Below are 15,182 nucleotides of genomic sequence, written 5' to 3' on the forward strand. Positions count from 1 at the left end.
AGGTCAGTCAGTGCTGTGCCGCCCGCTGGGGATGGCTGCATCGGGTCGGTGCGGGGCAGGTTTGCGTGCTCGCATGTGGATGTCTTAGGGGTAAGATGTTCTCCAGCCCCGCTGCCGTGTCTGGATTGGCACGTAGGAGCTCACTCATGCAAGTGGCAGTGTGACACTAAGCAGAATTTGCTGCCAGAGGGGCTTCTCATTAATAGGAAGGAGAGCGCAGAGCGCTGCTCCACACCCACGGCCGTGATTGGGCTGTCCCCACGGGGACTGTCACTGCAGCATCACCCCCTGCACTGCACCTCCCTCTATCTTCAACTGCAGTCCCAGCATGGCACGCACGGCTCCGGGACCCGGCCAACACACCGTGTCCCCAAGGAAGGGATGCAGGGCTCCCTCCTCTTCTTCCATCTCTGAGGCTGGGAGATGTGGGGCAGGGCTGAGCGCAAAGCAAACGCGGTGCCTCCCCTCCCCAGGGCACCCCGGCAGCCACCCCGCAGCTTCCTTTGCTCCACGGCGAGGCATCGGGAGCGGTGGGGATGCAGCTCACCCCGCAGCCCTCACCTCCCGAAACGGAAGGCGAAGCCACCTTTCTTCCTGCTGTAGCCATTGAGTTCCTCAGCCAGGTCCCCCAGCGTGCCGCCACCGCCGCGCTTCTCCGAGCCCTCCTGCCGTCCCCGTGGGCCCCCGCCGTGCTGCTGCCCGTAGCCCCGCAGCACCCGGGCGATGCCCAGCAGCGTGCCCAGCTCCTCGCTTCGCCGCCGCGTCGGGGCTGCCCACCCACAGGGACCCGCGGCCTCAGCCACCGCTCCTCGCCAGCGTGGCTCCAGCGCATCCTCGGGGTGTCGGGGCTCGTGGGGTGGGCAGCAGGCCCCCAGGCTGAGCAGGATGAAGCAGGACAGCGAGTAGGATGCTCTCATCTGGGGGGACACAGGGAGGGAGAGAGATGGCAAAGCGCTCAGCATCCTTGGGGGCATCAAGGGCTTCCTCCCGTGGAGCATCCCTCCTGTGGAGCATCCCCTCTCTGTACCAGTATTGCTATGGGGCAGATACCCATGTATGTGCTGCAGCACCCTTAAAGAAGCCAGAAGACCCCTCCGGCACCCCTACAAACTCTCACTGAGCTGCTCTCCCTGCATCTTTTCTCCTCCTGACCTCTCTCTTCCTCTCTACAAGCCTGCAGTCCCTGCTCTGGTCCACTGCCAGGCCTGGCACGGTTCGGGTTGGCTGCGCGGGGCTGTTAGCGGGGCAGGCTGATGGGAGCAGCTGATGGGAGCTGCAGCCGCGTGCTCCTCTTAGCAGCACTGCAGGGAGGGCTTAAGTGCGTTCACCTGAGCAGTGCTCAGCTCTGAGCGCTCAGGTGCCACCCGCAGCGCCCCGTTAATGCGTGCAGGGGAAGGAGCTCGCAGCCATCGCTCTGCTTTATGGGGCTGAGCGGTGCCTGGGTGACCTTGGGCAGCTCTGCAAAACTTCAGAGAGGGAGAATGGAGTTTTAATTTATTATTATTATTATTATTTTTTTTTTTTTCAGGAGATGCTGCCTTAAAAATCGCTGCTGGTGTTGGGGGATGGGGTACCTGCCCCCATCTGGGTGCTCTGCTCTCCTGCAGACCCCTCTGAGCCCAAAGCACTGTGGGTCCCAGCTCCCCTCCTGCTACGGGCTTTGCTTTCCGTGCCTCCATCCCACCTTGCCCCTGACCTGGGCACTCCCAGCACAAAGCCAAACACAGGGAGCGCCTTGCCGTGCTCCAACCCCATCCCATCCTGGGGTGTTCCCACTCCTGCAGCCCAGGGATGTCTCTGCTGTCCCCATCACTCACCTCTCTGCCTTGGGCGATGCCCAGCTCTGCGCTGCCCTGCCTGCATCCGGGCTGAGCTGGCCATTAAATACCTGCGGGTGCTAATTGCCTTCTGCCGGAGGCTGGGCTGCTGCAGGGAGGTGGGGGGACAGAGGGGATGGGGCTGGCCAAGCCACTACAACAGGGTTAATGAGCCACCTTCATTTGTGGCTTTGTTTGGAGGAGAGGCTGAGCAGGAGCCGGTGCTCTTGGCTTGGAGCCAGCGGCAGTGACGCCGGTTGGGGACACGAGCGCTCCCACCTGCAGCGCGATGTGAGCCTGTCGTTGCAGGTCCAGATGGGTGTGCAGAGCCTGCAGGTGCTCCTGCACTCCTACACCCACTCAGGACCCATCCCCACACAGAGAAGCCCTATTTTTCCCACCCTACCTGGCCAATGCTCACAGCCACCGGCCGGTCTCCAGCGCCAGGCACTTGGCTGTCCCCTCCCACATCTTGGGATGGGGCTGAGCAGTGGTTGAAAGGAGCTGGGTCCCCACTCAGCGCTGTGCCCATCCGCACACTGTGGCTTTCCCCTGGGTTTGGGTTCCCCATGGGGTTCCCCAAAGGGCTGCCAGCTCCCGCTGTCCTTCTGGTGGTGTCCCTGTGCTGTGACCATAGAGGAGAGCACACCAGTAACGATGAGTTCCTTTTATTAAGGAGTTCAGAAAGTCCACATGGACAGCGCTGGACACCACTCACACACAATGGAGACCTCACGGCACAGCAACACGATGCGACGGCCGCGGGGAGGGACATGGCTGTGCTCCAGGCCTGGAGCCGTACGCCTCCCCTTCTGTCCCCAGCACCAGACTGCAGCTGTGCCGTCCCCTGATGTCCCCATGGCCACCCTGGCGAGGTGGCACTGGGAGTGGGTTCATCCCAGCCTGGGGTTACTGAGTGCCATGTGCACTCCCAGCACTCATCCTGGAAAATCCGTCATCTCGGGCTGTATGGAATACCTCTCGTGCAATGCGAAACGAACTCGTTTGGGAGTCCTGGGTGGGAGGGGCAGGACACAGGGAAGTGCTACCAACACACTACAACACCCCATTCCTGTCCATTCAGAGCTCAGGACCGCAAGGACCCCACACATGGGCTCTGGGTCGTTCCTCCCGAAGGCAAATGCTATATGAACCAGCTATATGAACCCACCGACATCAAACAGCAAAGGTGGGCACGGCCCTGCAGACCCTTGGGGTGCAGTTGGGGGGCTGCTGCCCTCTGTGGGGTGTTGGGCCCCCCCAGTGGATTTGGTTGGATGTGAGCAGTGCAATGTCTCTGGCTCAGGGTGGTCCCAGCGCATCGTGTGTCCCCGGTCCCCGTGGGGCAGAGGGATGGAGAATCACCTGCAGATGGAAGCGCTCATCCAGTGTGGAATGAGAGCAGGGGAAGGCTTAAAAAAAGGAGCACGTCGAGAAGTGCAGAGCTGCGGCTGCAGGAATGAACCTTTGATCTCACTGTGCTTTGGGTCCCCGCACAGCACAGCTCTGGGTCTGTCCTCCCCTCCTCGGGGCGCTCCAATAGTTCTCCATGGGGTTGGGGTCTGTTGTGGGGCTGTATCCTCAGTGCTGCAGGAAATGATGCAAAGGAGCAGGGGGTCCCGGCTTCCCCTCCCCTCACACCAGCTTTATTGGTGTTGTTTTTGGACAAAAGCACCCATTGAAGTCCTTGTAGGAGCCTTTCCCGTTCCTATGGGGCCGGGGCCGCTGCACCCCTCAGCAGCACAGTGCCTGGTGGGCTGAGGATGCAGCCCCGTTATCAGCGCCCTGCAGATGCTAAGCCCCACTCAGGGCTGCTTTTTGCAAAACCTTAATGGGATTTGAAGAAACGAAAGGCTTTGAATATCTGCAGGTGCAGAGCCAGAGCTGGAGCGTGGCTCATCGGGGATGGAAATGAATGTGGGTTGCCGGGCAGGGGGCCCTGTGGGGGTGCTGCTGAAACAGAGGGCAAGGTCACAGCTTCTGGATGGTGAAAACCCATCGTGTGTCTGGGGCAGGAGCTGTGCAGGGAAGGCAGAGCTGTACTGGGGGTTGTGCCTTCCCTGCTTCCTCCTTTTCCTCCTGCTCTCTGCTTTGCTGATGCCACTGCACAGCTTTGTGCCATGCTTGGCTGTGGGCATCCATCCCTGCAGCGCTGTGCCCATGTGCTGTGCAGCTCCACGAGCAGGGGCAGTGAGGTCTGTAGGTGTCCCTTCCCCTCTCTGAAGACAGAGAGGAGAATGTTTGCAGAGAAGGAACCACTGGCACTCGTGTGAGCACCAACCCAGCAGAGCCCTCCCTGTTCTCAGTAGCACCGTGGGGGCTCTGCGCCCCAGAAATGGTCTCCAGCCTCTCCATCCCCTCCCCTCCTTGTGCACTGCTCCCCAAGTCCCCACTGCACCACGAGCATCCGGTGTGGCCCAGGGAGGGGACGCCCATCCCAGTGAGGAGCAGAGGGCATGGGGTCAGGACAAAGCCATCGTCCCCGGAGGAGAGATGCTCCCACAGGACCCCAGGGCAGGATGGTGGCATGGGGTGCACCAGGAAGAGAGGAACCATGGGGCAGTGGGAAGGGCAGGGGTCAGGGAGGGGCTCGGTCCATCCGCTAATTCTCCTCCCGGACGGGCCGGATCTTCATCTCAGTGAACTTGAGGGAGTACTGCCAGCCGGTCCAGGACGACCACTCGATGCCATCGGCGTAGGAGCTGTGGTGGCCCTTGAGGTACTGCCCGTTGAGGTTGGAGGTGTGGCAGTTGCGGTACCACCAGGCGCCGTGGTAGAACGCCGCGCAGTTGTTCTCTGAGTGGTCGTTATCCAGGTCCTTGGTGGTGAACTTCATCCCGTTGTGCTTCAGGAAGGAATCTCCTGCCACAGGTAAAGGAGCCGTGAAGGGCCCTCCCCACCCCTATCCCTGCCCTTGGGGTGGCTTCCAAAGCCCCGTGCACCTCAATGGAGCTTCTTGGTGCCTTACAGGGCGCTCGGTCTCATCACTACTCAACCACAGCCACCCTCCAGCTTCCAGCTCTCAGTGGATGCTCCGGGGATGGGATTTGGTCCCCTGAGGGGCCCTACCTGCTGTCCCTGAGTAGTCGGCGATGGAGATGGGGTACCCGTCCTCCTCGGGGTCAACAGAGAAGAGCCCCACACCAAAGCTGCCGTAGTGTGCGAAGGCTGTGCCGTTGTCGAAGTCCTCCAGGTCAACGCGCAGCTCGTAGCTGCCCTGCACCGTCAGCACGTGGATCCGCTTCAGCCCTACATGGAGTGGGGTGAGTAGGGCACAGGGGGGTCCCTGGGATGCACTGATCCCCACTTCCAGCCCTCGCTGCCTTGGCCAAGGACATGTGTGCAGCCCATGGGCAAATGGCAGCACCGCTCGCCTGCCTACCGATGACCCTTGCAGTTGCCCTGAACTCCCTGTGGCTGCCTGGTCACGGCATGCAAGACACGGCTACTGGCTCAGCCCTTGGGGTGCATTGGTTCAGTCACTGGGTGCACTGTTCTGGCCATTGGGTGCATTGCTTTGGCTATTTGGGTGTGCTGGCCCAACCACCGGGTGCCTTGGCTCAGCCATTGGGTGCCTTGGCTCAGCCATTGGGTGCCTTGGCTCAGCCATTGGGTGCACTGTTTTGGCCACTGTGTGCGTTGGCTTGGCCATCAGGGTGCCTTGGTTTGACCATTGGAGTGCATTGGTTCACTTGTTTGCAAAGGACACCCCACGCACCTAACCAGTGCTCTCCTGTCAGCTTCCCAAAGCCGTCCCGGTAGGCTTCCCAACCACGGAAGAAGTTCACAGAGCCGTCCTCCCGTCGCTGGAACACCTGGGAAGACAGAGGGGAAGGCAGGGCAGCTCCGGGCTCAACCCAGCTGTTCTCTCCTCCCCTTCCCCCTCGCTTTGTTCATCAGCATCTCACGCCCTGTATGTTTCGTCCTCTTTTATCTTTAGTTTGGAGTTTGATTTATTGACAACGATCCAGAAAACGCTGCTCCCCGCCTGACCATTCGAACGTAATTAAGCTTCCAGCCCTGGATTAATTGCATTAAACTTGGCCGCTCCAGCCTGCCTGGAAGAGAACGGAGCCGGCGAGATGGCCCCGGAGCGCTGCGCTCCTACGGCTGCGATGCTCAGAGCCGGCAGGGAGGCAGCGCTGTGTGCTGGGCCACCTCCCCGAGCTGCCCCTGCCCTTGGAAGCACCCATATGCGTTTTTTTTCCCCATTGCCCACCCGTGAGACACCCAGCGCCCGGCTGCTTTGGGGCCGGGTGTGATGGGGCCGGGCGCGGGTCCAGCGCCGATCCTGCTGTACTTACCTTCTAGAATTAGAGCCTTAATTTTAATCCCTGCACTGAGCGCTTGAGAAGCTGCTGCTAAGCCCATTTAAAGGGGCTTTCGGTGGGTGAGGGGGCGGCGGGGCTGGCTGGGAGCCCCGAGCTGATCTCCCCACGCCGTGCCGCGCAGGGAAGGCAGCAGCGGTGATGCTGAGGCTCTCTCATTTAATCGGCTTTGACTCGAGGTTGTAAATAGGCCAATTGCTCGGGAAAGCGCACGGGACACATCTTCATTAGCCGAGCCCCGGCGCGGAGCGGCGATTACCGAGCTGTCGGCAGCTTTGGGCTGGGATCGGCACCGCAGGGACCCCGCGTGCCCCACGGTCCCCACATTTGGCTGCAGGAGTCCCACAGAACCCCGCACCCTGCGCTGGGAAAGCTGCACCCCGAGTTTGTGTGCGGTCTCTCCTCGTGCGTCACATTGGGGACGGGGAAGGGAAGCGATGGGTTTTGGTGAGCGGGTTCTGAGGGTCCGCAGAGGGACGTGCGAGGGGAAGTGGGGCCAGGGCTGCAGGTGAGGGGAGCTGGGAAGCGGGGCCGGCTATGCTCACAGCACGGGCTGCCCGTTCCTTCCCTCCTCATGAAATATGCATCGCCCCCTCTTAAGCAAAAAGGATTTCCTTCCCCGCTTTAAAGCTTAGGCTGAAATATTCATCGCCCCGGCTCGCTGCCTGGCTGCTCAGCAGAGCGGGGCAGGAGGCACTGGGAAGGCACAGAACCGGGAAAGTGGACAAAATGAAGAAAAAAAAGGAGGAGTGCCACCTTCCTTTGGGGTCAGCGTCCCCAGCGCACCGCTCCTCGCGGGGCGGAGATGCTGAGGCGCAGCCTGGCAGTGATGAAACAGCGCAGAGAGTTTGCAAAGAGCCCGGCACACGAAGCAGCGTCCTCAGGCGATGGGAAGGCCGTGCTGCCGCCCTCCGTCACACCGTTATTGCTTTAATAAAGCGCCGGGGGGGGGGGGGGGGGGGGGGAAGATCAGCGTGCTGCCCCGTGCTACGAGGCGGTCAGCCCCGGGTGAGGTGCAATTAACGGCAGCGCAGAGGCGATGCAGATGCTCCCGTGTGCTGGGAGCAGAGAGCTGCCTGGGGATGGGTGATGGGTGGCCCTGCAGCTGGGGATGGACCCCATCTCCTGCCACAGCTCTTGCAGCTGAAGGCTTAGCTCAGCAGCTCCCGAGCCCAAATGGATTCAGCTGCTTCCACCCACCTCCCCACATGCAAATAAGCCCAAATGTCAGAAGTACGGCTCCAGAGGAGGAGGGGAGGGAAATTTCCCAGGCTCTGTACCACAGCATCTTTACCTGGAGCCAGTGGGGCCCGATGTGCACCAGCACCACGGATGGGTGAGCCCCCCACCCCACAGCCCATGGGGACGTCTGGGAGCCGGGTTGGGCCGTGCCATGGGGCAGGGGATGGCAGAGTGCCGGATGCTCTGACCCATAATGCTGGGATGCAATCATAGGCTTTGGTCCTTTGACCCCCATCAAGGCTGGAGCTCACGGTGTGCATTTGCTCCCTTTGCACCCTTCTGGCCCCGCTGGAGCCTTCCCAGCTGCAGCAGCTTTAAATAAACCTCTGAGTGTCTGGCTAATCACCTTGGGCTGCTCTTCAGGCAGCTCCTGAGTGTGTGGCTGGGGGAGGCAGTGCATGGGATTTGCAAGGACACCCTGGGAACTGTAGTGTCCCCTCTTTGTCCTCTCTGACCCCCAGGATGTGGGGTTGCTGTGCTGTGCCTCGGTTTCCCCAGTGTGAACCCAATGTTCAGGTCTGCTTGGGTGGGCTCTGGGTAGAGCGAGGCTGAAGGCTCATCAGCCCCTGGAAGGCAATGGGGGGGAGGGGAAAGGGGGGCTAAGCTGCCTCCTGGCACCACTCAAAGCTGCTTAAGGGAAGCAGATCGTGAGGATTTATTTCCTAGAGCGCCCAGCTGGAGGGGTGCTGGGCCATGTCCTCATGGAGAGGCCGCCTGCCACCCCTGTTCACCACCCTGGGGTCTCTGCTTTGTGCTCAACATCCCCCAGGCTGGGGGCACTCAATGGAACGTGGGGGGTGGCTGCATCCCCCTGTCGCCCTCTGCTGCATTACTGTGATTACGGGGCTGTCGCAGCCATGGCACAAAGCGAAACGGACAGGGAGAGTTAATCAGCACAGCAGCAGAGGTGCCCCCGGGCACCCCTTCGTTAGTGGTGCACAAATGAGCTGGGGTGGGTGATGCTATGGGGGGGGGGAGGGTGTGAGTGCACGGAGCTTTTCTTTGTGCTTCCATAAAAAGGGGAGGAAAGAGATGGTCACCACTCAGTCGTGCCCTCTGTGTTGGGGCTGAGGGATGTTGGGTGTGATGGAGGCCAGGGGGTGTCAATGGCCCCAGACCAGCACCTGGCTCTGTGCTGTAGGGGTCCCTTTGTCCCCATTGCCATGAAATACGAGTTCCAACCATGGCACAACCCAACAGCCCAACCCCAAGCTCCAGCTTGCTGAACCCTCGCCAGGTCCCTGCTTGCAGCCAAGCCCCATCCCCATGACACATCGAGTGACATCTCCCACCCACAGCCCCCATATCCCAGCCTGGGGACATCGCTCACCGTCCAGCCGCCCCCGTCGGTCGTCATGTCGCAGTAGACCTGGAAGCCCGAGGGGTAATGTGTGGGGAAGATGGAGTAAATCCCATCCTCTTGCTGTCCGCTCACATAGATGTCAAAGCAGTCCCGGGGCCGGGAGCCTGCAGCATGACACAGGGATGGGGTGGGATGAGAGGAAGGCTGGTTAATTAATGATCTAATTTCAAGGCTTGCCATTTCTTCAGGCTCCCAACCTCGCTGCTTTGCTCTTTCCCTCCCTTTTCCTCCAGGGATTGGGTTGAGTGGTGCTGGGAGGGACGCAGGGACCGTCCCCATGTCCCTGTGGGGTGGTCGGGGCAGGATGGACCCCAGCAGAGCAGGGGGCTGATGGCTGGAGGTGGCCATGGGCACAGTGCTGGTGGCTCCAGGGCAGCTTACTCAGCCCCATCTCAGCGCAGCAATGATGAATGCGACTGCTCCCGGTGCTGCACAGTGTGCCCGCAGTGCTTGCACCCAAATAGAGGAGAAGGGTCACTTCTGGCTTTGCTTCTCCTTCATGGATGCTGGGAGCAAGCAGAAGTAATGTGGATTTTGTGGTGGCTGCATGGGCCGTTTGATGGGGCGCTGGGGGCTGCATGGCGAGAGTCCCATTTTGTGGGCACATCTCCCTCCTGCCTCTTCTCCCTCTACCATATCCATTGTCTTTGCAGGCTGCTTTCCCCATCCCAACTGCCTTCTCCCTCCCCTTTTGGCAGGTAGAGAGCTGGGAGATGCCCTATGGCTCATCCCTCCCCATGGCACACCCTCCCCAGGGCCGGGGTTTCATCTCTCACCATTGGAGCAGCCACGAGGCCGTGCTCCCCGTGCTGGGGCTCGCTGCAGGTCAGCCTTGAGCCGGGGCCGGACGCCGCCACGCTCCTTCTGCAGCGTGTCCAGCACATCACTGACTGAGCTCACCAGCCGGGCCATGTTGGTCTGGCTCTCTGAGAGGAGCTGCAGGAGGGGGACATGCGATGGGGTGATGGGTTGGGGTTAAATGGAACTTCAGACCCTCGTGTCTCCAAGGAAGTGGCAAATCCATCCCCATGCATGCTCTGCCCGCTCCCACAATTTTCAAACAGCTGTAGGAGCAACTTTCCCAGCCAGGATACGAGGTGGGGACACAGGACCGTGGCAGAGCCCACACGGTATTTTGGGTGATGTTTTTCCCCCGGGTCTGCTCCCAGATGATGTCCAATGCATCACTGCATTGGGAGCGAGAGCTCCTGAGCTCAGCCTGCGGGCAGCTGGGGACAAGGAGCAGCCGGGACATGGGGACTTTGGGAGGAGCTGCGTCCTGAGGCTCTGCCTTCCCCCGAGGTGACCCGGCTGGGAGAGCTCTGTGAGGTGAGGGCAGGCGGGAGCAGAGCAGTGGTGCTGGGAGTGGAGTGGAGAAGGGACGGCGCGGAGCTCAGCATCCAGCCATGCTCTGGATCTCACTGTGATGCCCAACAGAACCTCCCCGGCTTACCCTGGTAAGGTTTTGCTGGGTTTGGGGTGGTGAACGAGGCAGAGGAGTTATTTGTGAGCAGGGTTCCAGGTTGAGCAGGGAAGGGACATCCCCCACCGTGTGGTCTAGGGCACAGACACCCCAAACAGCTACCCCCCAGCCCTTGGGCATGGAGCTGAACTTGTTCTAGCTCCAAACCCCACCAACCCTCAACCACAGCTTTTCCCTGCATAAAGAACAGGATCCATGCCATGGGGACACGAGGACACCCACCTGGATGAGCCTGCCCTGCTCGCTCTGCAGGGCGCTGAGCTCCTGCCCCATAGCACTGTGCCCCTTCTTGAGGCCATCGCAGTCAGCTCGCAGTTGCGCTGCGTGCGTCACCAGCTTGGCCACCTCGTCGGCCACACCAAGCAGCAGGGCCTTCTGCTGGCCCTTGGTGGCCTTGGTCTCAGCATCGTGCTCGGCGAGGGCGCGCAGCAGGGAGCCCTGCAGCCCCTCCAGGCGCCCGACGCTGCCCGCCGGGTCGGGGCAGTTGGGATCTATGAAGATGTTGATGCGGGAGCTGTCGGCTTTCTCGATGGTCACCAACGCGTTGGCCTCCTCGGGGTTGGTGCTGATGACTGGCGGAGGCTCGGTGACGGGTGTGTGGTAGTGGTTCATGAAGAGGATGGCCCCTGTCACTGTCACTGCCAAGAGGACGGCCACCGAGAGCAGGACGGTGCACAGCACGTAGCCACAGCTCATCCTCTGGGGACACAGAGAGAGGGGATGTCGGGACCCATCACCATGAGGGGCCATCAGAACCCATTCAAGGTGCCACTGGGACCTGTCTACATGGACTCATCACCACGAGGTGCCACCGGGACCCTTCCAGATGGACCCATCGCCATGAGGGGCCATTAGGACCCATCCAGACAGACCCACCCCAGAGCCCTTCCACCATGAGATGGGTTCAGACTCTCACAGGGACTGGGATCAGCCGTGGCAATGGGATGGAGAAGTGAAGCCCACCCCCCAAGGACTTCTGCCCGCAGGATGGAGCAAAGAGAAGTGGAAGCAGAGATGCCCATCACAAAAGCAAAGTGCTTTAGTCCCTGCGTGGAGCCTGGAGGGTGGCTTTGTCTTCATGCCCTCATTTGGGGCAGACCCAAAAACTATGCCAGAACATAAACCTTGTGCCCAGGGGACTCTGGAGAGGTCAGGATGTGGGGTTTTGGGGGTAACATTCTGCATGGGCTAGGTTTGCTCCTCTGCTCTAGCTCTGGCAATGAGGGAGGTCACACTGCACCCTGACGTAGTGCTGCAGGACGGAGCGTGGGGACAGCAGGGAAACCTGTGGTTCCAACAGGGCATGGGTGAGCTCAGCCAGCAAAGCTGCTGAAGCCGCCTGGGAGCCACGGGTGTGAAATAATAAGAAGAGGGTGAGCAGAGCAGCATGTGACCATCTGTATGTTTTATTGAAGGCATAAAGCTCAGGGAGAGCAGCACCAGCCCCAGGAGATGCAGGTGGGCTCCCCACTGCCCTGGGAATGTGAGAATGCAGGGAGGGAAAGGGAGAATCCCCGTGCTGTGCCCCGCAGTGTGGACAGCAGGGAAAGCAAAGGGAGAGAGAGGGATGTTCCCAGAGGTGTGGGGAAGCTGGAGCCACGCTGAGCAGCAATGGGGATTGCTCCCAGCGGGGCTTTTCCCTGCTCTATGATCCTATCCCAATGTGACCCAATGGAGGAGCGACTGCTCCCAGGCTCAGCCTGCAGGAGCTGCTCAGGGTGCAGTGAGTGCCATTCCTGCAAAGCCATCAGCACGGAGGGTGTGAGCTGCCGCCCGCCCATCGGCTCCGGCCCCTCTCATCACACCTGCGGGACACGGGCGGTGATTTTCCCCTGACCCCGGTGCAGCTGTCACAGGGAATTGCAGCGCTGCCAGAAAGCCGCCTATTTGGAGAGACAAAGACTACTTTCTTCAGGAATGAGGAGAAAATTGCTGCATCTGCAAAGATTTCCCAAGCCCTGTCCCCTCCCGTGCACATCTATCTGGAGTGACACCTTCCTTCAAGCACCCTTCATTCACGCTCCCGCAACCATTTGCATTAAGGTGACCACGGCTGCGGCAGCCGGGGAGGTGGGGGGGGAACGGCTGCCCCGCACAGCCCGAGGGCTGCTCTGCCTTTTTTCACGTGGTGCTCAGCCCCAGGGCAGCCCTCCCCACAGGATGGGGCAGTGGGAGAAGGAAGCAGAGACGCATATCACTGGCAGCCCTATGGGGACAGCTGGGACGCCGCGAGCACAGATGCAGAAGGACAGGACGGCTGCTGGGAAGAGGGAAACGTCGAGTAATTTGAGATCCAAGCAGGGAACGCTGCTGGTTTCCAGCCTTCCAGCCCCGACATTGTCACCTTCCTGCCATTGCTGGGTGCAGGAGTGAGGGGACGGCCCCTCTGCTAACACACACCCCTGTCTGCAGCTGTGAGATGCTGAGTGGTGACAGCCTTCCCCGTCCCCCAGTGCTGTGCTGGCGGGTTGTGTTACCTGGCAACCTGCGGTGGGAGAGGAGGGAAACTCCTCCGGCAGCACCTGGAGCACTCTGAGCTGGGGCTGGGGTCTCTCATTGCCCCCTGCTCAGCAAAACTGTGCCCAGCATCCAGCATGGAGCCCTGCCAGCACCGCATTCCTTGGAGCTCTGGGGCTTTCTTCTGCCCATTGCACGGCCTTGAGCTCACAGATTTTCTTGCTTTTGAGCAGCCATAGGTCATCCCTCTGCTGACAAACCCTGCTGTTCTCTTTGCCAGCAGGCCAATGTCCCCACATTGCTTCTTCCCAAGGAGTGAGCAGAGCTTTTCCTGCAAACTTGCTCAGGGTGCTGGGGCTGAGAGGGATGCAGCAGTGCAAAACCCAGCACAAGTCCTGACTGGGTTCAGGATGCCAGGAATTCTAGTGGCCTCTGATCTGACATCTGCTGGCAGCAGTGCCAGGCTGGGGAGCAGAACTGCTGCCTATTGCCGAGGCCAAGCCCAGATCTCTGTTTGCACAGAGAGCACAGAGACAGAGCTGGAACCGAGGATGCTGCTCCTACTCACTGTTCCTACACTCAAGGGACCTGAGCTGTGTGGTGTGAGCTGCCCACGGGTTCTGTGCATCCTGGGACTGGGGGTGCCATCATCACCCCACCACACATCCCATCCTCTTTGGCCCCCAGGAACATGAGCAGCCATGTGGGTGCAGAAGCAGCAACTCCAGTATGGAGAGCCAGAGCAGAGCCAGAGAGAGGAAGGCTGCTTGTCCCCGGGCGGGTGGAGCAGAGTTGGAACCAAGAATGGAGAATGGTGGTGGGAGAGGCTGCGCCGAGCCGTGGGGATGCTCTGCAAGGAGGAGGTGTCCTTTATTCCAGCCAAAGGCACGGCTCTTTGTAACCCGGCAGGGCCGCTGGGATAGCTCCATGCACGGGATGGGGCAGCCCCAGGGCTCTCTCCACGAGCTGCGTGCCAGCCAGGGATGAAGCAGGACCCTGGTTGCACTCCCTGCAGCCCAGCCATCCCCCCCTCCTACTAGGTTCATCTGGCTCCAGAGGAGCCCAGCTAGAGGACAACAAGGGCCAGTCCATCCCACGGCTTGCTCACTGTGCATCCCAGCTGCTCTGCCCCTTCTCCGCTGGGCTGATGCAGCTCTGTTCCAGTTCCTCTCCACCTGCTCTCCTGCCCAGCTCTACCCGTCCCAGCTCCTCTGCTCGTTCCCAGGCACGGACGCGGCACAGCCGAGCTGCATCCCTCCGCCTGCTCTCCCCAGAGCTCCTACAGCACAGCACAGCGCGGCGCGGCGCAGAGCGCACACGGGGACAGGCTTCCATTGGAGCCTCCGGGAGCTGGAAGCAAACTCTGCTCCCTCTGCAAAGACGTGCAGGAACAAGCAGCTCCGCGCTGCGACGCCCAGCCCCGAATGCACTTCCCTCACCAAAGAGAAGAGGGAAAACGAAACGGTGGACACGGGGATGAGCGCGTTCCTGCTGGGGATCCCCTGTCCTCAGCAGCGGGGTGCAGATGGTAGCCGGGAGACGGAGCTGAAAACAGGGAGATTCTATCCCTCAGCTCGCAGGCTCGGTCGGGAGCAGCTCCTTCGCCTTCTCCCACCGTTCCCACGTCTCTCACCCGCGCTCCGTGCCTGTCCTCCTCCCCCCACCAGGTGCGAGGCAGCTCCGCGTCCCAGCCACGCTCCCCTACCTGCCGCCTGCGCGCCGCGGATCCACGTTCGGATGCCGCCCGCACCCCAATGGCTCCGGCTGGAGGAGATGCACACGTGCAGCCGCCCTGCTAAAGCCTCCGACACACGCACCGCTGCCCCAGCGCGACGCCGGCCTCTGCCCAAAACCCAGCCGGCGTTTGGCTGTGGCAGGTTGGGAAGCGGAGGAGATAAGGAAGGCAGCTGGCTGAGGCTGCAGCGCGCGGCCAGGACTCGCAATCCCCTCTAAGAGGTGATTTAAGCAGTTAAAATGTGCGGCAGTCCATCCGAGCCGGGTGTGAGCGTTCACCCGCTGCCAGCCCAGCGCTCAGCCCTTGCGCCGGAGGGAGATGCGGGAATCAACACGGAGCCGGGGGATGCGGGATGCAGCGGGCGGGGACTCGGAGCGGCGCCCGAGGGATGCTGCCGGTGCCGGGGGGGCCGCTCACCCCCGGGTGGAAGTTAGAGTGGGGTGGGGGGGGGACAAGCGTGGGACCCCCGGCCCGTACCTGCGGTTTCTCCTGCTGCCCGTCCTCAAGTTGCGAGGCTCCTCCCATGGTTTTCCAGCGTTCGTTCCCCATCGCGCCGCCAACTTCGGCCCGAAGTCCCCGAGCCCCCGCCCCGGCGCGCCCCGCACTCCTCGCCGGGAGGGAGGAACGGGCGGCGGCGGCGGCGGAGGGAAAGGAGGGAGAGGAGGAGGAGGAGGAGGACACGGGCACGGACGCGGGGCTGGGCCCTCCCTCCCTCCCCGCCAGCCCCGCCCGCCCCGCTTCCCCCCCCCCTCCGACC

The 15,182-nt window shown here is 61.5% G+C and overlaps 2 protein-coding genes across 2 annotated transcripts; both read right to left on the bottom strand.

Annotated features, from left to right (window-relative positions):
• Positions 1-557: 557 nt before the first annotated feature.
• Positions 558-995, bottom strand: QRFP (pyroglutamylated RFamide peptide; the record flags this gene model as incomplete). Its single annotated transcript, XM_079544724.1, has 1 exon — positions 558-995. The coding sequence occupies exon 1, from the start codon at positions 972-974 to the stop codon at positions 558-560; it is 417 nt and encodes a 138-aa protein (XP_079400850.1). The 5' UTR covers positions 975-995.
• Positions 996-4,419: 3,424 nt separating this feature from the next.
• Positions 4,420-14,974, bottom strand: FIBCD1 (fibrinogen C domain containing 1; the record flags this gene model as incomplete). The annotated part of the gene is made up of 7 exons (XM_079544850.1): positions 4,420-4,679; positions 4,887-5,066; positions 5,536-5,632; positions 8,718-8,854; positions 9,527-9,686; positions 10,456-10,932; positions 14,903-14,974. 7 exons carry the CDS (start codon positions 14,972-14,974, stop codon positions 4,420-4,422), a joined length of 1,383 nt encoding a protein of 460 aa, XP_079400976.1.
• Between the last annotated feature and the right edge of the window lie 208 nt (positions 14,975-15,182).

This window comes from Tetrao urogallus, assembly GCF_951394365.1.
Source record: "Tetrao urogallus genome assembly, chromosome: 19".
In the NCBI taxonomy this organism is placed as follows: domain Eukaryota; kingdom Metazoa; phylum Chordata; class Aves; order Galliformes; family Phasianidae; genus Tetrao; species Tetrao urogallus.